The 15252-nt window shown below is 43.1% G+C and overlaps 1 protein-coding gene across 15 annotated transcripts in view; it reads right to left on the reverse strand.

Moving 5' to 3' along the window:
* Window positions 1-1519: 1519 nt before the first annotated feature.
* The window catches only part of fat1a (FAT atypical cadherin 1a), a 66708-nt gene continuing 52975 nt past the window's right edge, over window positions 1520-15252 (reverse strand). For 4 of the 15 annotated variants that reach the window (XM_067496695.1, XM_067496693.1, XM_067496692.1 and 1 more), the window contains 17 exons: window positions 15027-15252; window positions 14168-14382; window positions 12996-13133; window positions 12656-12799; window positions 11477-11674; window positions 10149-10754; window positions 9576-9798; window positions 9357-9488; window positions 9041-9198; window positions 7804-8272; window positions 7031-7184; window positions 6613-6723; window positions 5824-6464; window positions 5523-5660; window positions 4223-4282; window positions 3791-3826; window positions 1520-2891 (listed from right to left, as the gene is read on the reverse strand). The exon at window positions 15027-15252 is cut by the window's right edge and continues 161 nt beyond it. In XM_067496695.1, the coding sequence (XP_067352796.1) occupies window positions 2212-2891; window positions 3791-3826; window positions 4223-4282; window positions 5523-5660; window positions 5824-6464; window positions 6613-6723; window positions 7031-7184; window positions 7804-8272; window positions 9041-9198; window positions 9357-9488; window positions 9576-9798; window positions 10149-10754; window positions 11477-11674; window positions 12656-12799; window positions 12996-13133; window positions 14168-14382; window positions 15027-15252 (4329 nt within the window). In that variant the 3' untranslated portion in view covers window positions 1520-2211. The other 11 variants (XM_067496699.1, XM_067496698.1, XM_067496702.1 and 8 more) reach the window with 10 other exon arrangements.

A 15252-nucleotide genomic window follows, 5' to 3' on the forward strand; every position in this document is an offset into this window, starting at 1 on the left:
TGTGAAACCTATGGTTGTTTCTGAAAAGTCTTTTTTATTTAATAAATACATGTCATACATGTTACATGTTACGGTAAGGCAGTTGTCCATGGACCACAGGGTCAGTGGTTCGATCCCTGGTTCGGGCTCCGTGTCGAAGTCTCCTTGGGCAAGAAACCGAACCCCAAGTTGCTCGCGGTGGGTGAGGTGAGAACCTTGCATGGGAGCCACCGCCATCGGTGTTCAAGTGTGTTTGTGAATGGGAATCAACATTGTAAAGCACTTTGGACATAAGCGCTATATAAATGGCCATTTGCCATTTATTATTATAACATACAACATCGTAAAAGCTAGTAATTGATAAAGTCTGCAGGATCTATCATTTTAGTGCAGTAAAAATAAGTCCCATTCTTGTGTCTGCACTTAATCTCAAAACTGTATCCACTGTATCTATCGTAGACAAGCTGTTTAAACCCACAGTAGATACCACTGCCGTGCAGTCAATCGCATTTTTGGCTTGTTATTGTAGTTGACTGTAGTCAGCCTGTCACCGCAGACTGGGAGTGACTCTGTTGTTCTCACTGAAGGGCAAAAGGTCGTCATGTCTCCCACCGCAGAAGTGTGGCTTCTCCGTTGAGCGTGAGCAGTAAAACAGCACAGACTCAATGTAGCGGTTTGCTCAGCCCAGGGGCATCAGGGTCGTGTTAGTTTGTCAGCCTCGTCGGAGACAACCAGGGTTTGTTGATACAAGCAGCCACAGGGAGTCTGAGGAGGGAGATCACACCCCGCTGTCAGACCTCACAGAGGCCTCAGACAAGATGTGAGGAGATCATGATTAACTCCTTTATTCCACACTGTCTGACCAGAAATAAGGCTTAAATACTTTTGTAAATGGGATTTTGGTTTTAGTTGATTCAATAGAGTTGTACAAATGTAGTCATTATGCGTTGCTTAGTGCAGATTGATGAGGAATAACTATACTTATAAATCCACAATTTGTCTGAATACTTTCTGAATCCACTGTATGATTCAATTGAATAAAATACACAGTAATTTATGCTTTAAATGATACTCAAAGGTTTGCGGGAATTTTCTTTACACTACTACTTGCTGTTGTTAAACTTTTGCTGCTTTAATCAATGAAAATGTAATAAAATTATGAAAAAAAAAAAAACATGAAAACTTGCTGATTTGATTGTTTGAGCAGTGAAACTGAAAACCCCACATTAAATGTTTAAGCCTGTAAAGCAACTCAGCAGCTGCAGTGTTGTAGCAAAATGACAGCTTCCTACTCCAACGTGCTTTTATTCAAAGTGCACACATGCTTTGGAAATAAATTCACCCAGAGACCGAATTTTTTAGGAATAATTTATTAACAGTATGAAAGCGTGAGCTTGTGGCAGTATTCAATAAAAACCTTAACAAGACCATAGCATTGCTCACACACACGGAGACACTCGGAAAAAGTCCTGTGTCCGAGGGATTACTGGGCAACTATAAATATATTGGGTCCCGTTTTCTTGGTGGAAAAATAAAATGGTTCCAGAGTCAAAATTTACACACAAATAAAAAAAAACAACAAAAGAATATGCAGTGGTTCATTGAAGACCCTTTTCGAAATGAGCAGGAGACATTAAACATTACGAGTACACTGTGTTTGGAAAAGCCACGCTCTTCTGCTTTTTGTTTTTTAATGGTTCTTTTTTGTGAATGTAAGCACAGTAAGGCTGATAACACCATTTAACTCTTTACTTTTAAAATTAAAGCATAGAATTATCTACAAACCTAGTAAACTTTGAAATCAAAACTGTACATTTAAATTTACATTGAAAATGAAGAATTGCATAAAAAACATTTTTCTTGGTTGTATTTATAGAAACAAAGATACTGTGGTGAAATTCATTTTTTACGATGCGTATACTGTTGTATTGAAATGTTGATCCTTCAGACAATCGTCTTGCTGTTTGTGATGACAGGTACTTAAAGCAATGGCACCGCCAACTCAAGGGGCAGGAGTTGGACTGAGAGGACACAAAGGTGCTAGAGTCTTGTCTATAGCTCCTTCAGCTCTTCTCAGCCGATTTGTCGTCACAATCAGTCTCAACAACCCCTGTTTTGACTCACTTCACTGTGTGCGGGTGTTGTTTTGAGTGTCCACATACTGTGCGTGTTTAGTGTGGGTGTAACATCAGTTGTAGCTGTGGGTTCAGGCACTTTTGTTTGGATCCAGTGTCAGACTTCAGTGTGCTGTTGGGAGTCCAGCGTCGGGATGGCCAGCTGCTCAAAGTGGCCTTCGTCGCCACTCTCATAGTCGCTGATCATGACCTCGGACTCCTCGCAGCACGCTGACATGTCCGAGCAGGAGGCTGTGGATGTGTACAGAGACATGGACATGTTGTCCAGAGCTGAGGAGTCAAAGTCCCGACTACAACCTAAAGGGTAGTCCCCTCTGTAACCACTGGTGCGCATGGTGGAAGCTGGGGTGGTGTTGGCTGAGGTGGAGGAAGCACCTTGACCCTCAGTGTCACCCCCGTCACTTGGGTAGGCGTGCTGCGGCAGGTACTGGTTAAGGCTGTAGAGCTGGGGAAGGGCCGGGCGCTGGCGGACCCCTCCTGAGCCCCCTGCAGCAGCTGCAGTCGGGTCCAGGTCTCTGCTCAGGCCTCGCAGCGTGTCGCAGCGGTCACCATACTCTGGCAAAGGTGGTGGTGGTAGGTCATCGTTGACAGGGAAGTCCTCCGGCGGGGGAGGGAAGTCACTCTCAATGTCGAAGCCGCCGGGATAGTAGTCAGTGTCGATGGAACTCGGGTCACTGTACAGAGGGGCTGGAGACTCCACAACCTCATACTGTGGAAACTCCTGGATTCCAGGAAGTTGAACACTTGGCATCCAATCAGATGTGTCCCAGTGATATCCTGTTTGACAACGACAAACACATGTATCAGAGTCCAGTATCAAAGCTCAAAGCATCACGGCCAGTTATTAGTGCCAACGTGTTAATGTTAAGAAACCCACACCGTGCAACAGTAACACAGTACATCACACCAACACCAACTGTACAGCAATAAACACTTAACTTCACACCAATTTGTGAGAGAAACATTTTTAAACACACTGCAGACAACGACAATCAAACGAGACTCTCCTTGTTCTTAAAGTCGAGTATCTAGCAAAATGCTCTAATTTTACTCATACATCACACTACTGGGAAAAAAATAGATGACCTAACTTTACTTTTACCACGTCATTGAACAACTCGTGTTTTTACATTTTCAGGCCAACTAAACCAATTTACCATGTAGTGAATTTCAGGATCCAAATGCTTAAAAATAATCATGGTAGAACCTATGACAATATCTTAGGTTCCCAACCTCACTGATTTTCATCAACTTTCCTTTGCTTCCCCACATTAAATTCTCTCTCTGCTTCTAGCTAAAAACTCATGCTCATATTACAGAGGTTGTGGTATTTGTCAACCTGCTTATCTAGAATTCCATTAACATTTACTCCTCAAACTTGGCCCAAGTTGAAGAGCAAGTTGAAAGTAATTACAGAGACAAAACACAAACAGAAATGAGTAAGTAAAAAACTTGTGAGCAATTATTCTAATGCTGTCACTGCATCAAAGCCATGCATGTATTCAGAGTAATAAATAATATTAGAGAGGCCACTGATGCAGTAAGAGCTCAGTGCCACAGCAGCTTTGCCTTACAGAGGAGGTTTAACGGTCTCCTCATTAAGCTTTGGGGTTAGTGGTTAAGAGTTAGGAGGAGGGATTGGGGTAACATCAGGCAAACAAAGTTTAAAAAGTCACCTCTTGGGTTCTTGAGATCATGAGCCAAAAAAGACTCTTTACATGAAGCAGGAAGGAAGAGAAACAGAACAAGTCACGTTAAAATCTGACGGCAACGAACAGTCGGCTCAAAACACAAATAAATAACACAATTAACCATGAAAGACACAATAACGAAAAAGATAGTAACACGTTAATTAATTTGCCATTTTCTTAAACAGACTTCCTGAGGTGTGTAATCAGAAGCTGGCAAGGATCAATACTGAGCGTTGAAGGCAACACCTCTGTGCCTATTTAATGTAGTATTTGCATATCTTTTTAATTAGCAGCTCAATCTAAAAAAGCACATGTCGGGTTTGGGTGAGGTTTGTCAGTGTAAGATAATGGCAGCTCTACAACCCACACCAACACCAAGGACAGAAGCACTAGCAGATGGAAGCAATAAAAGAGTACCTTCTCCTTCCACCGTGTCAACAACAGACTTGACAAGGTGGATTACTGTCACAATGGAGGCTTGTGAGAGGTAGGGGAGGGAAGAGTGGGTGGAAGAGATCTAGCATTAGTACAAATAATTTTAAAATATAAAAAAGAAAAGAAAAACACACATGGAGTGTATGGTGGTAGGATGCCGACACACGCTGCAACACTTCCCACAAACACCACCTTCGCACAAAAGTTGGTTTTCCATGTTGACACTCTGGGTGTGTGTGTGGGGGGGGGGGGGGGGGGGGGGGCGTTTTATGGCTTGGGCACAAGACAATGGTGAAAGGCGACACAGTGGGGAGGGGGTAGTCTGGTTTTGTTTGTGCAAGCTAACACACAACAACAACATACTGAGATGCTATGGGGTGCCGCTGACAGTACAGATGGAAGAATCCGTGAAATTCCCCAGAGATACAAATGCATTTCCAACCCTGAACACAAGAGGACAGTCGGGCTTGTGACTTGCAAAACCGAAGAAGAACCGGTTTTCATCTCCAATTCAGTTTGGGATTCACTCTCATTTCTGAAGGTTTTGATGACTTATGGGCAGCACAATTTGACACATGGTAATAAATATCATATGAAAATGAAATGGGAAAACATAAAATGTTTGTTATACCCTTGTGATATGTTCCTTGATGCTTGCTTTAAACAGCGGTTTGTAGCTATGATTTGAAGAAAAAGAAGAGACAAACAAAAGAAAAAGACATGCTTTTGAATTTAAAAACAAAATGTCTGACATCCGTCAAAATGGTTTTTGAACAGAACATAAATGTTGCCTCAGTAAGTCAATCAACTCCTTTGTCTTAATCAGAGCACTGGTAAACTGAGAGCTGAATAAATGGAGAACAGGGTTAGAAAGCTGTGTTGTTGATAAAATCCCAGGAGAATAACACAAACAAGTTGTCGTGATTGCTTCCGTCTGTACCATTAGTGATTGAGAACTTACAGGCTGGACCCCCCTACTTAAAACCTTGTTCTGGACCTGTGGACTGATTTGATCCATATGGGAGCTGAAGCCCAGCAGCAAAAAGAAAGAGAAAAGAACATGTGACCCCAGAGCCACCATTTGGACGATCCATTCTGAGCATGCACAGAAAAAGTGTTAGCACTTCAATTAACAAGCCTACACGACAAAGGTAACCGCTGCACAGTCTGCGGGCAGATCAGACAAATGAGCAAACACATCAAGTGCAAAATGGCAAAGTGTCTAGAGTTTTCTTCCAGCGACAACAAGGGACAGATTTAAAAATTACGAATGGCAACATACCGTTATCATCACAGGACTCTGACTGGAAGGAGCTGAGGGACTGGACCTCAGACATGCTGCCTCTGGTGTTGTAGGGGTGACAGGCACTGTCCTCCACAGGCTTCTTGGTCAGGCATGTGTCCAAGTCCACCACTTTAGCTGAAAGAGAAAGCACGGTCTGATTTTAGGACATGCCTATTTGGATGGCACACACCGATCAGCCACAACATTAATACCTGATCAGTGCTTCTTCATTTTCACACTCTAAATTGCATTCGGTGGAATCTGTAACTAATCTCCTGCTACCTGAAAGCACACTTACTGTCGTAATCATAGTCCCAGTTTGGCTTCTGGATGGAGTCGCTGTCTGAGACTGAGTTGGAGGGTGGGGGAGGGGGGAGATTGGGTGCTACGCTGCACACAGCCACAGTCTTGCGGTGTCCATGGACAGAATCTGGGTTAAAGGTGCTGAACTCTGGATGCTCAGGGATGGCTGAGCCCTCAAATGAGTTCCTGTCCAGGTTGTTTCGAGAGTCACTTGGAATGCTGGGAGTATATGAGATTGGTCGCACGGGGACCTGAGGTGGGATGTCAGAATAGATGTTCTTGTTGAGTTTGGCATCGAAGTAGGGTCTCTGGAGGAAGGAGTGATGTACGCTTGAACCTCCAGGGTGCTTGCCGTCATTGGTCTTAGACTTGCTGCGACACGCCTTCTTGCGGATAATGATGAAGAGGAGGACCAGGATAAAGATGCTGAAGACAAAGACCACGATACCAATCACCTCCTCCAAGCCGATGTTCCACGAGGTGGAGACAAATTCGTTGCGGACCTCCGCTCGAAGTTCACACACCTGCCCACTAAAGCCCAGAGAGCAGTTACACTTGTATGAGCCGTATGTGTTCTGGCACTGGCCCCCATTGGTGCAGGGGTTCTTGATGCACTCGTCAACATCACTCAGGCACCTGGATAATAAATGGGAATTCAGTGAGGTGTGTTGGAGGGTGAAAAGCTGTATGTTACAAACCGCTGTTGGAAAAGACCACACTTGTCTAGATGTAGACGTTAAATAATTTAGTGCAGTTCACGAATTTGAACTTGAAACTGACATACCGGTCTCCCTGAAAACCTGCTTCGCATTCACATACTGGACCATCCAAACTGTCGATACACTTCCCACTGTTTTTACAGGGGTTGTCTCTGCAGTACGGCCCCAGCTGGCACCTGAATTCAAAATGTTTCAAAGGTTTTCATAAGACACTTCATTTCTGAAATGTGAAATGAGTAAAAACTACAGACACAACGTTTACATTATAGAATCTTTACAATCCAATATCACAGGCTACTATTAAAACAACATTTTACTCTTACAGTCACACAGATTGCTATAGAGCAGGCTGGTAATTTTGATATCTCACACACAAACGTATGCAAAAATAACCTGCTAATCATCTGCATCGTGTTTTTCTTCCAAATATTTCAAGTTCTGCTATAGCGCAGACCAAAGCAAAAAAAAGGTGTAAAACTTCACCTCTGTCCTGAGTACTGTCCTCGGCACTGGCAGTAGAAGTCATCTGCACGGGGGACACAGGTGCCACCGTACAGGCAGGGATTGGAGGCACAGGGGCTTATGCCTATCTCACAGTGGGTGCCCATGAAAGAGGCAGGACACTTACAGAAGTAGCCTGGGGAATGTAGACAAGCGAAGACATTAATGCTTATCAAGTGTCCATTTGTGAATAACTGTGAAATCTTAACTAAAAGCTAGTTTTGTCTGTTTGTTAAAAGAAAGAATAGACGCTGCATGGATGTTTTGAATGACACTAATGTTATTTAAACTTAACACATCCTGCAGGTGTTTTACAAAAAAAAAAAAAAAAAAAGCTTCCCGGAGATGGTGAGTGATGGTGCTCCCTGAAGTACTAAGAGGTTTTTAAATAGATGCCGAAGTGTTAAGTTAACAGCAAATAGCATAAACTGCACAACATAGTACCAAATGATGTTAAAATATTCTTATTAAGCAAGAAATTTTAGACATATCTCTCATGCCTCTCATCGGCGAATTTTGAAAAAACCTGGTGCACTCCTGGTTTTAAGTTACAGATGTGGACAATAATTTGCAGTTACAGGCAGCAATGCATGATCAGATAATGAATTTAGGACACTATTAAAACCCCTTTTTAGTAGGAAAATGCACAGTAATCATTCAGTACAGCATGCAAAAAAGGAAAAGTGCTAATTCAAATTATGCAGCTTCAGTGGAAAGTTACGCGAGAGCAATGAGCTGAACGAAACATTACGTGCCTCCATTAGGCAGCGAGGTGCAGCTCCCTCCGTTAGTGCAGGGGTTGCTAGAGCAGCTCTCAGCAGGTGCCAGCGCACAGCCCGGAGTCACGTCCACAATGTCTTCCAGCACAGCGTGAGCCCAGTGAGCGTTGGTGTTGAGAGGCAGGTCTTGGCCATTCAGGGCGATGGCCTCCAAGCAGCCGCGGAGCCCATTGGTGACAGGTAGGCTGCGTCCAATGCGAGCGGAGGTGTGCTGACGAACATGACCTCCAAAGTAAATACTGTTGTCAAGGTTGAGGGTCCGCAGGGTGCCTGGTGCTGTGCCTGAAGCAGTGTGTACTCGGTCCAACACCAGCTTAGCATAGTTGCCATCCACCTCCAGTGAGACAGAGTGCCACTCCCCATCATTAACCTGAGCGCTATGGACTGACACCAAGCCGGGGCCACTGCCACAGTCAAACTTATACTGTAGACGACCGTTCACAATCTGTTTTGGAGACAGAAGAAACTTGTTTTAGAGCACATCAGACTCATCTTATCAGTTCTGCTCTGTAGTTCCATTTTTAATTTACACAACTTTACAACCTCGGCAGAGAAACTGTAATCAAATCAAATTACTGTTATAAATCAATGTCTGACAATGCCATAAATCACTCTGATCAGAGAATGCAGTGTGCATTTCTTTAATTTGTTTTCAGCCTGATAAACAGTATAGAAAAATTCTCTTCCTTTACGAGAAAACAACAGCATTATACTACTTCTGTTCACACCCCCCCAAAATTACCATACAAACTGCAAATTAAAGCCCTACATGGCAGCCTGATTATCAATAACTGCCTTTCATCCAGCCAAGTCTCAGTCTAAAGTCTGGCTTGCCGACCACTGTACCAGACTGACTCTAAAAGGAATGTGTGGAAAACTGCTTTCTGTTTCCCTCCCAGTACTAAAATAGCTCTTGTGTGTGATTTCTTTCAACCCACTACCACATTCCCATAGTCCCTCATGTGAAAGGGGTTTTTAAAGTGCCTTTCTGAACCCTTCAGCATAGTTGGCTGATACACATGGCTGAGTGGTCTCAAGGGACGGCAGGTCAGTTTTGCGTCTGTTAAAGCCTCTGGGCTAAGAAATGCAGGACAATAGACTTAATTATGATCAGCAAAGTTGTGATTTCAGTTCTATAGAGGCTAAAGAAAATAAATACAACAGTACAGCTGTGTAATAGTGCTGGGCAAACAGGTTTAACACACAAACACACCTCGAGGATACTGTAGTCCGTTCCTTTAGCATACATGATAGTGGCATGGCTGGAGAAGGTCCTGAGCCTCAGAGACAGTTTCATCAACTCCTTGTTCTCATTCTCCATCAGATGATATTTCACATAACCGCTGCCGCTGAATGTCAGCGAGAGGCCATCTGACACGATGTAAGAGACATTCGTTATGAAGCCCAAGTAAGAAGCAGATTGCACATAATAAATAAAGTTTTAGGTCATCATCATAAGCAGAGAATGACAGTGATGCATGGAGGGGAAAGATCTCTATGGAAGCAGATTTTAAAGCAGTCAGTCTTACCAGAACATTTGCCCTTTTTGCCCTCTGGACACACACAACTGTACCGGGTATCTCTAAGATCTGCCACACACTCCATACCCTCAGGACAGGGATTGTTCTCACAGAGATTCTTTATCACAGGACATCTGCCACCTACGTACCAAAACATATCCGTTGAGAAAGAAAGTTCTAACATAAATAAATCTGTGTCTGCCAGAGTGCACATGATACTGTGTCTACCTTCACACTGGCAGGTTGCCGTTCTCTGGTGTCGAGGCGTAACAAAGCTGAGGCGGGCTGTGCTGTAAGTGGACATAGTGGTTTTATCCAGGGAGATGACCTCACTGCAGAAGCGTAATGGGCAGTCCAGCCCAGCACACAGTTTCTGCACCACCCGCATGAGCCGGACGCCCGTCATCTCCTCAATAACCGCTGCAGAGGAGTTGAGCTTGCGAAACACAACCTGAAGACAAACACAAATGGACAAAAATGAATAATTAAGTGCTTTTTAATGAAAAAAGATCCCAAACACTGAAGACAAACAAAGTTTTGCTTAGTAAAATAAGTGTTAGTCTCAGTCCTATTCATTAGTCTTTGGACTGTAGGTAAAATGCATTATTTTGAAGACATCAAGCTGCCCCCTGGGGAGGGGTGATGGGTGTGTTTCACTTTCCATGACATTTATAGACTGAATGATCATTAATGATCAAACAAAAAGCACCACATTTCTACCAGACTTAAAGAGTTTAAGTCAAAGTTAAATTTTGTCATCATAATCTCCAAATCTGAAATCTTAAAAGTTGTTCTCTTTACCTCCTGAGATTGGTAGGGACTGCCAGATCTTTCAAGAGTGAGCAGCACATCCAGATCTCCTTGTTCTGAGGGCTGCAGGCTCACTAACTGGACCTCACTCCTTCTCACTCCAGCAATGTTTCTTAGAGCCCGCTGGAAATTGCGCCAGTAGTCACCAATAAACTCCTCCGGAGCGATATTTGCAAAGCGCACAGCAATAGAGTTGTCCAGGGCCTGACGAGCTGCTTGACGAACATGCACAGTGACATCGGCAGCTGTGGTGAAGCGACCGTCGGTCACCGTCACATTGAGGGAGTAGTGACCCACGTCGAGAGGCCGTACAGCGATAACTTTGCCATCTGACGCAGAAACTGAAAACAAGGTACCGCTTTCATCTGTGGATGAGGAGGATGAGGAAGATGAGGGAGCGAGGCTGTAGGTGAGAGTGTCATAGATGTCCTGATCTGTAGCATGGATCTTGCCCAGGACACCTCCGGGGTATTCATCTCCAGCGGTGGACACAAAAATGTCCAGAGGAAGAATTGCAGGAGGGTAGATGCTCTCCTCAATTATGCGTACACTGATAAAGGTGGTGGAAAAGAGAGGAGGTTTGCCGCTGTCTGACACCTGAGAAATATGGAAAGGAAAAGAAGAGAAAAAAAAAAAGTGAGCACAGTAAAATTATATCTGAAAGAATTCTTTTCCCAACAGCAGAGGGCAATCAAGCTCTTCCATGGCTGCTACCCCTGAGTTGAAAGCACCTCCACACAGCAGGTGCATTAGATATTGGAGCTGACAAAACATCTACAAGATCATGCATTTGAACATTCACACATTTACATGGATGGTCAACGGTTCTGCAAAAAACAAAACAAAAAAAATAAAATAAAACTGTGACTCAAGTGTGACTGTGCATCTTGTGTGTAACAGGACATCACACTTACATCTCATATCCCATCTGCCCTTTTATTTTTTCCCTATGAGGTGACACATCAACACCCAGTAATGTGCATACTCGTGCCAAATCAAAGAAATTGCCTTTTATTTATGCTTCCACCGTGAGAAGCACCGTTGGTTCAGCCTCACTGCATGCTACACTGCTATTGTTGTTTACGAGGCTAAAAGCAGCATTTAGAATATATAATTCAAAGGAGTAAAGGTTGGAGATGCAGATGTGAACATTAACTAGTTTGTTTGAAAAAGAGTAAATGATAGCAAGTGAGTGAGCACGACCGAGAAAAGGTACAGAGAGGGAAAAGTGGGAAGACAAATAGATCACAATGCTGGGGCTTGATGGTTAAATCAATACAACCTCTCAACTCTGGTTTCTCCTGAGCACTGTGACTCACCTGTGCTTGGAGCAGGTAGTGTTCTTTACTTTTCCTATTTAGCACTCCCACGGCCACTAGAGCTCCCTGCTGATTGATGTGGAAAGCATCACCGTCGTTACCATCCACAATGGTAAAGGTGAACGGTGGGCCGTTGTGGGAAGCATCCCGATCGGTCACGGTGAGCTGAAGAACACTTGTGCCTTTTGGTCTATTCTCCTGTGGGATACAAGAGTGGAGACTTTGAATATTTGTTGCGAGAGGAGGTGGTTGTCATAATGCTATTCCGTTCTGTGATGTGTAACTACAAATGTTTTTCAGAAGTTAAGATACACACCCACAGAACACTGCTGATGTGTGAAAAAATGACTGTCTGTCTGAAACTGTCCATCAAATATCTGCAGGGACAGTCATTCAAGCTAAAAACCAACCAAAATAAAAGCTCAGTTTTACAGTTAAATTGTTTTTGTTTCCGTCTCTGAATTACTTTTGGATCTGTCCCTTCTGTTGACTCTTTCACGTTATGACTCAAACTCATTTAATTTTGTCAATCTTAATATGTGAGTCATGTATCTATTTCTTGTTTTGTTTAAAGTGTGACTTTTATGCTTCACTTTGATCAAGGCTCCAGAGTAAGTAAAATAAAGCCAGTCCAGATTTATTCTTTCATTTTGTTTCATCCTGAAGTGCTTAAGCTGTTTGCAGTATGTACTGTTTCTCCTCGCAGTGTCTGTTAAACTAGTTTTCTAAACACACAGGAAATGTAGAAATAATTTTCACCCCTCCTGTTGCAATCTTATTTTTAATTTCTTTTTTTTTTTATTTCCCAAAGTAGGATAGGGGTACATCTTTCATTTTTCTCACTCTTGCACATTCTCTATTGACTATAACCAACCATCCTTTATCAGCTCCTTGTACATTGTACATTCTCACTCGTCTTACTGTCCTTTCCTTCAATGCTTTATCTGCATTCGTATACTTAAGATGCAGCCTCAGTCGTTCAATTCCCACACTCCCCTTCTTTCTTCCCCACCTCTGTTCTTGCTCCATCCTCCTACTTGCTTCTTGACATTCTACTCGCACAGTCTCCCATTATGTCTCCCTGTTAATCCCTCTCTCTGTCCTCTACACCTCCCCCTCTTTTTATTCCTTTCCATTTCATTCCCATACACACTACACTGACCCCTTTCCCCCTCTCACCTGGATGATGAGACTGTAGTTGGCCTGGGAGAAAAGGGGTGGGTTGTCATTGACATCGGAGATGTCGATGTTGATCATGGTACTGCTGGAAAGAGGCGGAATCCCGTTGTCTGAGGCTGCCACCATCAGAGTGTACCCAGACGTCTGAGAGAAGGAGAGAAAGAATTACCATACGTACGCAAAGCTGCTTTTGTAAGCAATAATGCAGTGGAGATTGGTAAACAAGCTTCCCTATTAGGCCTGACATGGCTCTGATTGGATTCTGCATAGAGTGCAATTAGTTCCTCAGTGGATTAAGCTCTATGTGTACAGTCAGCATTGTATCTGCTGTTTCTCTTACTCTTTCTCTGTCCAGCTGGCGAGCAACTTTAAGCTCCCCTCTGACTGGATCGATGGTGAAAGGGCTGCCCTGGTTACCGTCCACAATGGAGAACCGCACGTGACTGTACGAAGGCCCATCAAGATCCTCAGCCATGACCTTTAAATCAATCAAACAATTAAAACAACAGTCAGTTGTTTTCTTTGATAAGGGCTTTAAACAAAAAAAAACGACTTAATGCAATTGCTTTTACACTTAATTATCTCCCCCCCCAAAAAAGATTTATAGATTAAATTACGATCATGTTTATGTTTTTATGTGGTATTAATTTGAGTGACGTGCTAATTTTTCCCATTGTTTCAGATGGAAAGGGTCTTTATACATAAACTGGTAGTAAACTAAATATCCTCTGGTTTTGGAAAAAATAGGACATTTAAAGACGCCAACTTAGACTCGCTGAGAGTTACTGAATATCAATGTATGTTTCTCCTGTTAACTCTCCTCTGACATACAGACACAGAAACACACACGCACAGACACACTCTTAAAACCTACCCAACATCACATATTTAAATGGATCCCCAGGGAAATCAGTAGACAGTGAAGATTTACAAGGCTGAGACAATGGCAGGTATTAAAATCAAATTTTCTGATGCATAATTTATATTCAGGGACATTAGACACACAGATAAATGGCCATAAGCAGAGGCATTTTATGAGGGTGTGAGGAGAGGGGTGCAGTGGAGGTCGACAGGAATGGATGGAGTGCAAATTTATTATGTAAAATGTAGAAATGCCTTATCTTGGAAAGGGGCTTAATGAGTCAAATGCCTTTTAATTAAAGCATTTGAGCATGTGTGTCAGATATTGCACAAGAACAGGAGTGCAGTGAGCATGAAGAGCGCTGGTCCTAATTTGGCTGAGCCACCAGATGGTGATTTGCCACAGGTGCAGATATGTGATAGTGTTACGCAGTGAGTAATGGGCAGAAAGAGGAAAGACCGTGAGGGAAAAAATGAACAACTCAGTGAAAAGGTGAAGAAACTAACAGATGTAGCTGGGGGGAAGCTAAGAGAGAGAGATGAAAAAATGTCTTTCACCTGTAAGCTGTTTTAAAGTAATTATGGGTAATTTTCCTACAACTAGAAACTATTGTATGCAAACACGTCCCCAGATATATAAAGCATTGTTACCGCCATCACAGTCTTTCCCAGCTCTGTGTCCTCGCTGACAACAGCTGTGTAGACCTCCTGGCTGAAGACAGGTCTGTTGTCATTGACATCAGTCAGGTTGATGTTCACAGTGGCCATGTCGCTGAGCGGTGGTGAGCCGCCATCTGTAGCCTCTATGGTGATGTAGTATTCATGGGAAACCTCGTAGTCCAAAGGCTCAATCACAAAGATGTCACCTGAGGACAAACAGGCAGCATTGGGTCAGACAGGTATCAAGTGCTTTAAACAGTATTTAAATATTAAATAACATGAGGATATTACAATACACAAACAAGTGAAACAAGAGGTAACATTTTGTTGTTTGCTGCTGATTTAGAACTCTGCTTTCAAAGATTTGCGGCTTAAATGCAAACCGAACCTCTAGTTAAACTGTGACTCATCACTGGTTTGCATGTAAAATTCAAACCTTAGGCTTCCCTCAGCTGCTCCAATGTGCAAAACTGCTTGCAGTTGATATGTTGCAGAAATGCAGCTAGCTATTCAAAGCCCAGCCTGAAAGTGAAATTCAGTGCTGGTTGAGCATAGTTTACAATGTGTTTATTGACAGATATTTGTATTTGCACATGTAAAGTTAAAGGGAATGGATCCTTTTAGCACAATGCTGGGATCAGTGTTAAGGTGTGGACTTAACAATATAATGGTACGGCCCATGTGGTTGTAGATATCTACCTCCACGTTAAAATTGTGCCTTGATGAGAGGAGATTTTACGGTTTTACTGTTAAAATCTCTTAAATGAATTGTACAAGACATAATGTTAAAATATATGTTTTACCGCCAAGCGGAGTCCAATAAAACTCCTCATTTCATGCTAACACATACCAGTACGTGGGTCCACGCGGAACAAGCCGCGCTCATTCCCGCTGATGATACTGTAAGAGATCTCTCCATTAGCCTCCATGTCTCGGCTGGCTGCCTGCACTCTGAGAACCTGTGCACCGACAGCTACATCCTCTGACAAGGTTGCGATGTATTCGCGGTGCTCGAACACTGGGGGATTGTCATTGATGTCCAGGACAGAGATCACCACCTGGCACAGCGAGGAGAG

This window comes from Channa argus, chromosome 3 (assembly GCF_033026475.1).
Source record: "Channa argus isolate prfri chromosome 3, Channa argus male v1.0, whole genome shotgun sequence".
In the NCBI taxonomy this organism is placed as follows: Eukaryota; Metazoa; Chordata; class Actinopteri; order Anabantiformes; family Channidae; genus Channa; species Channa argus.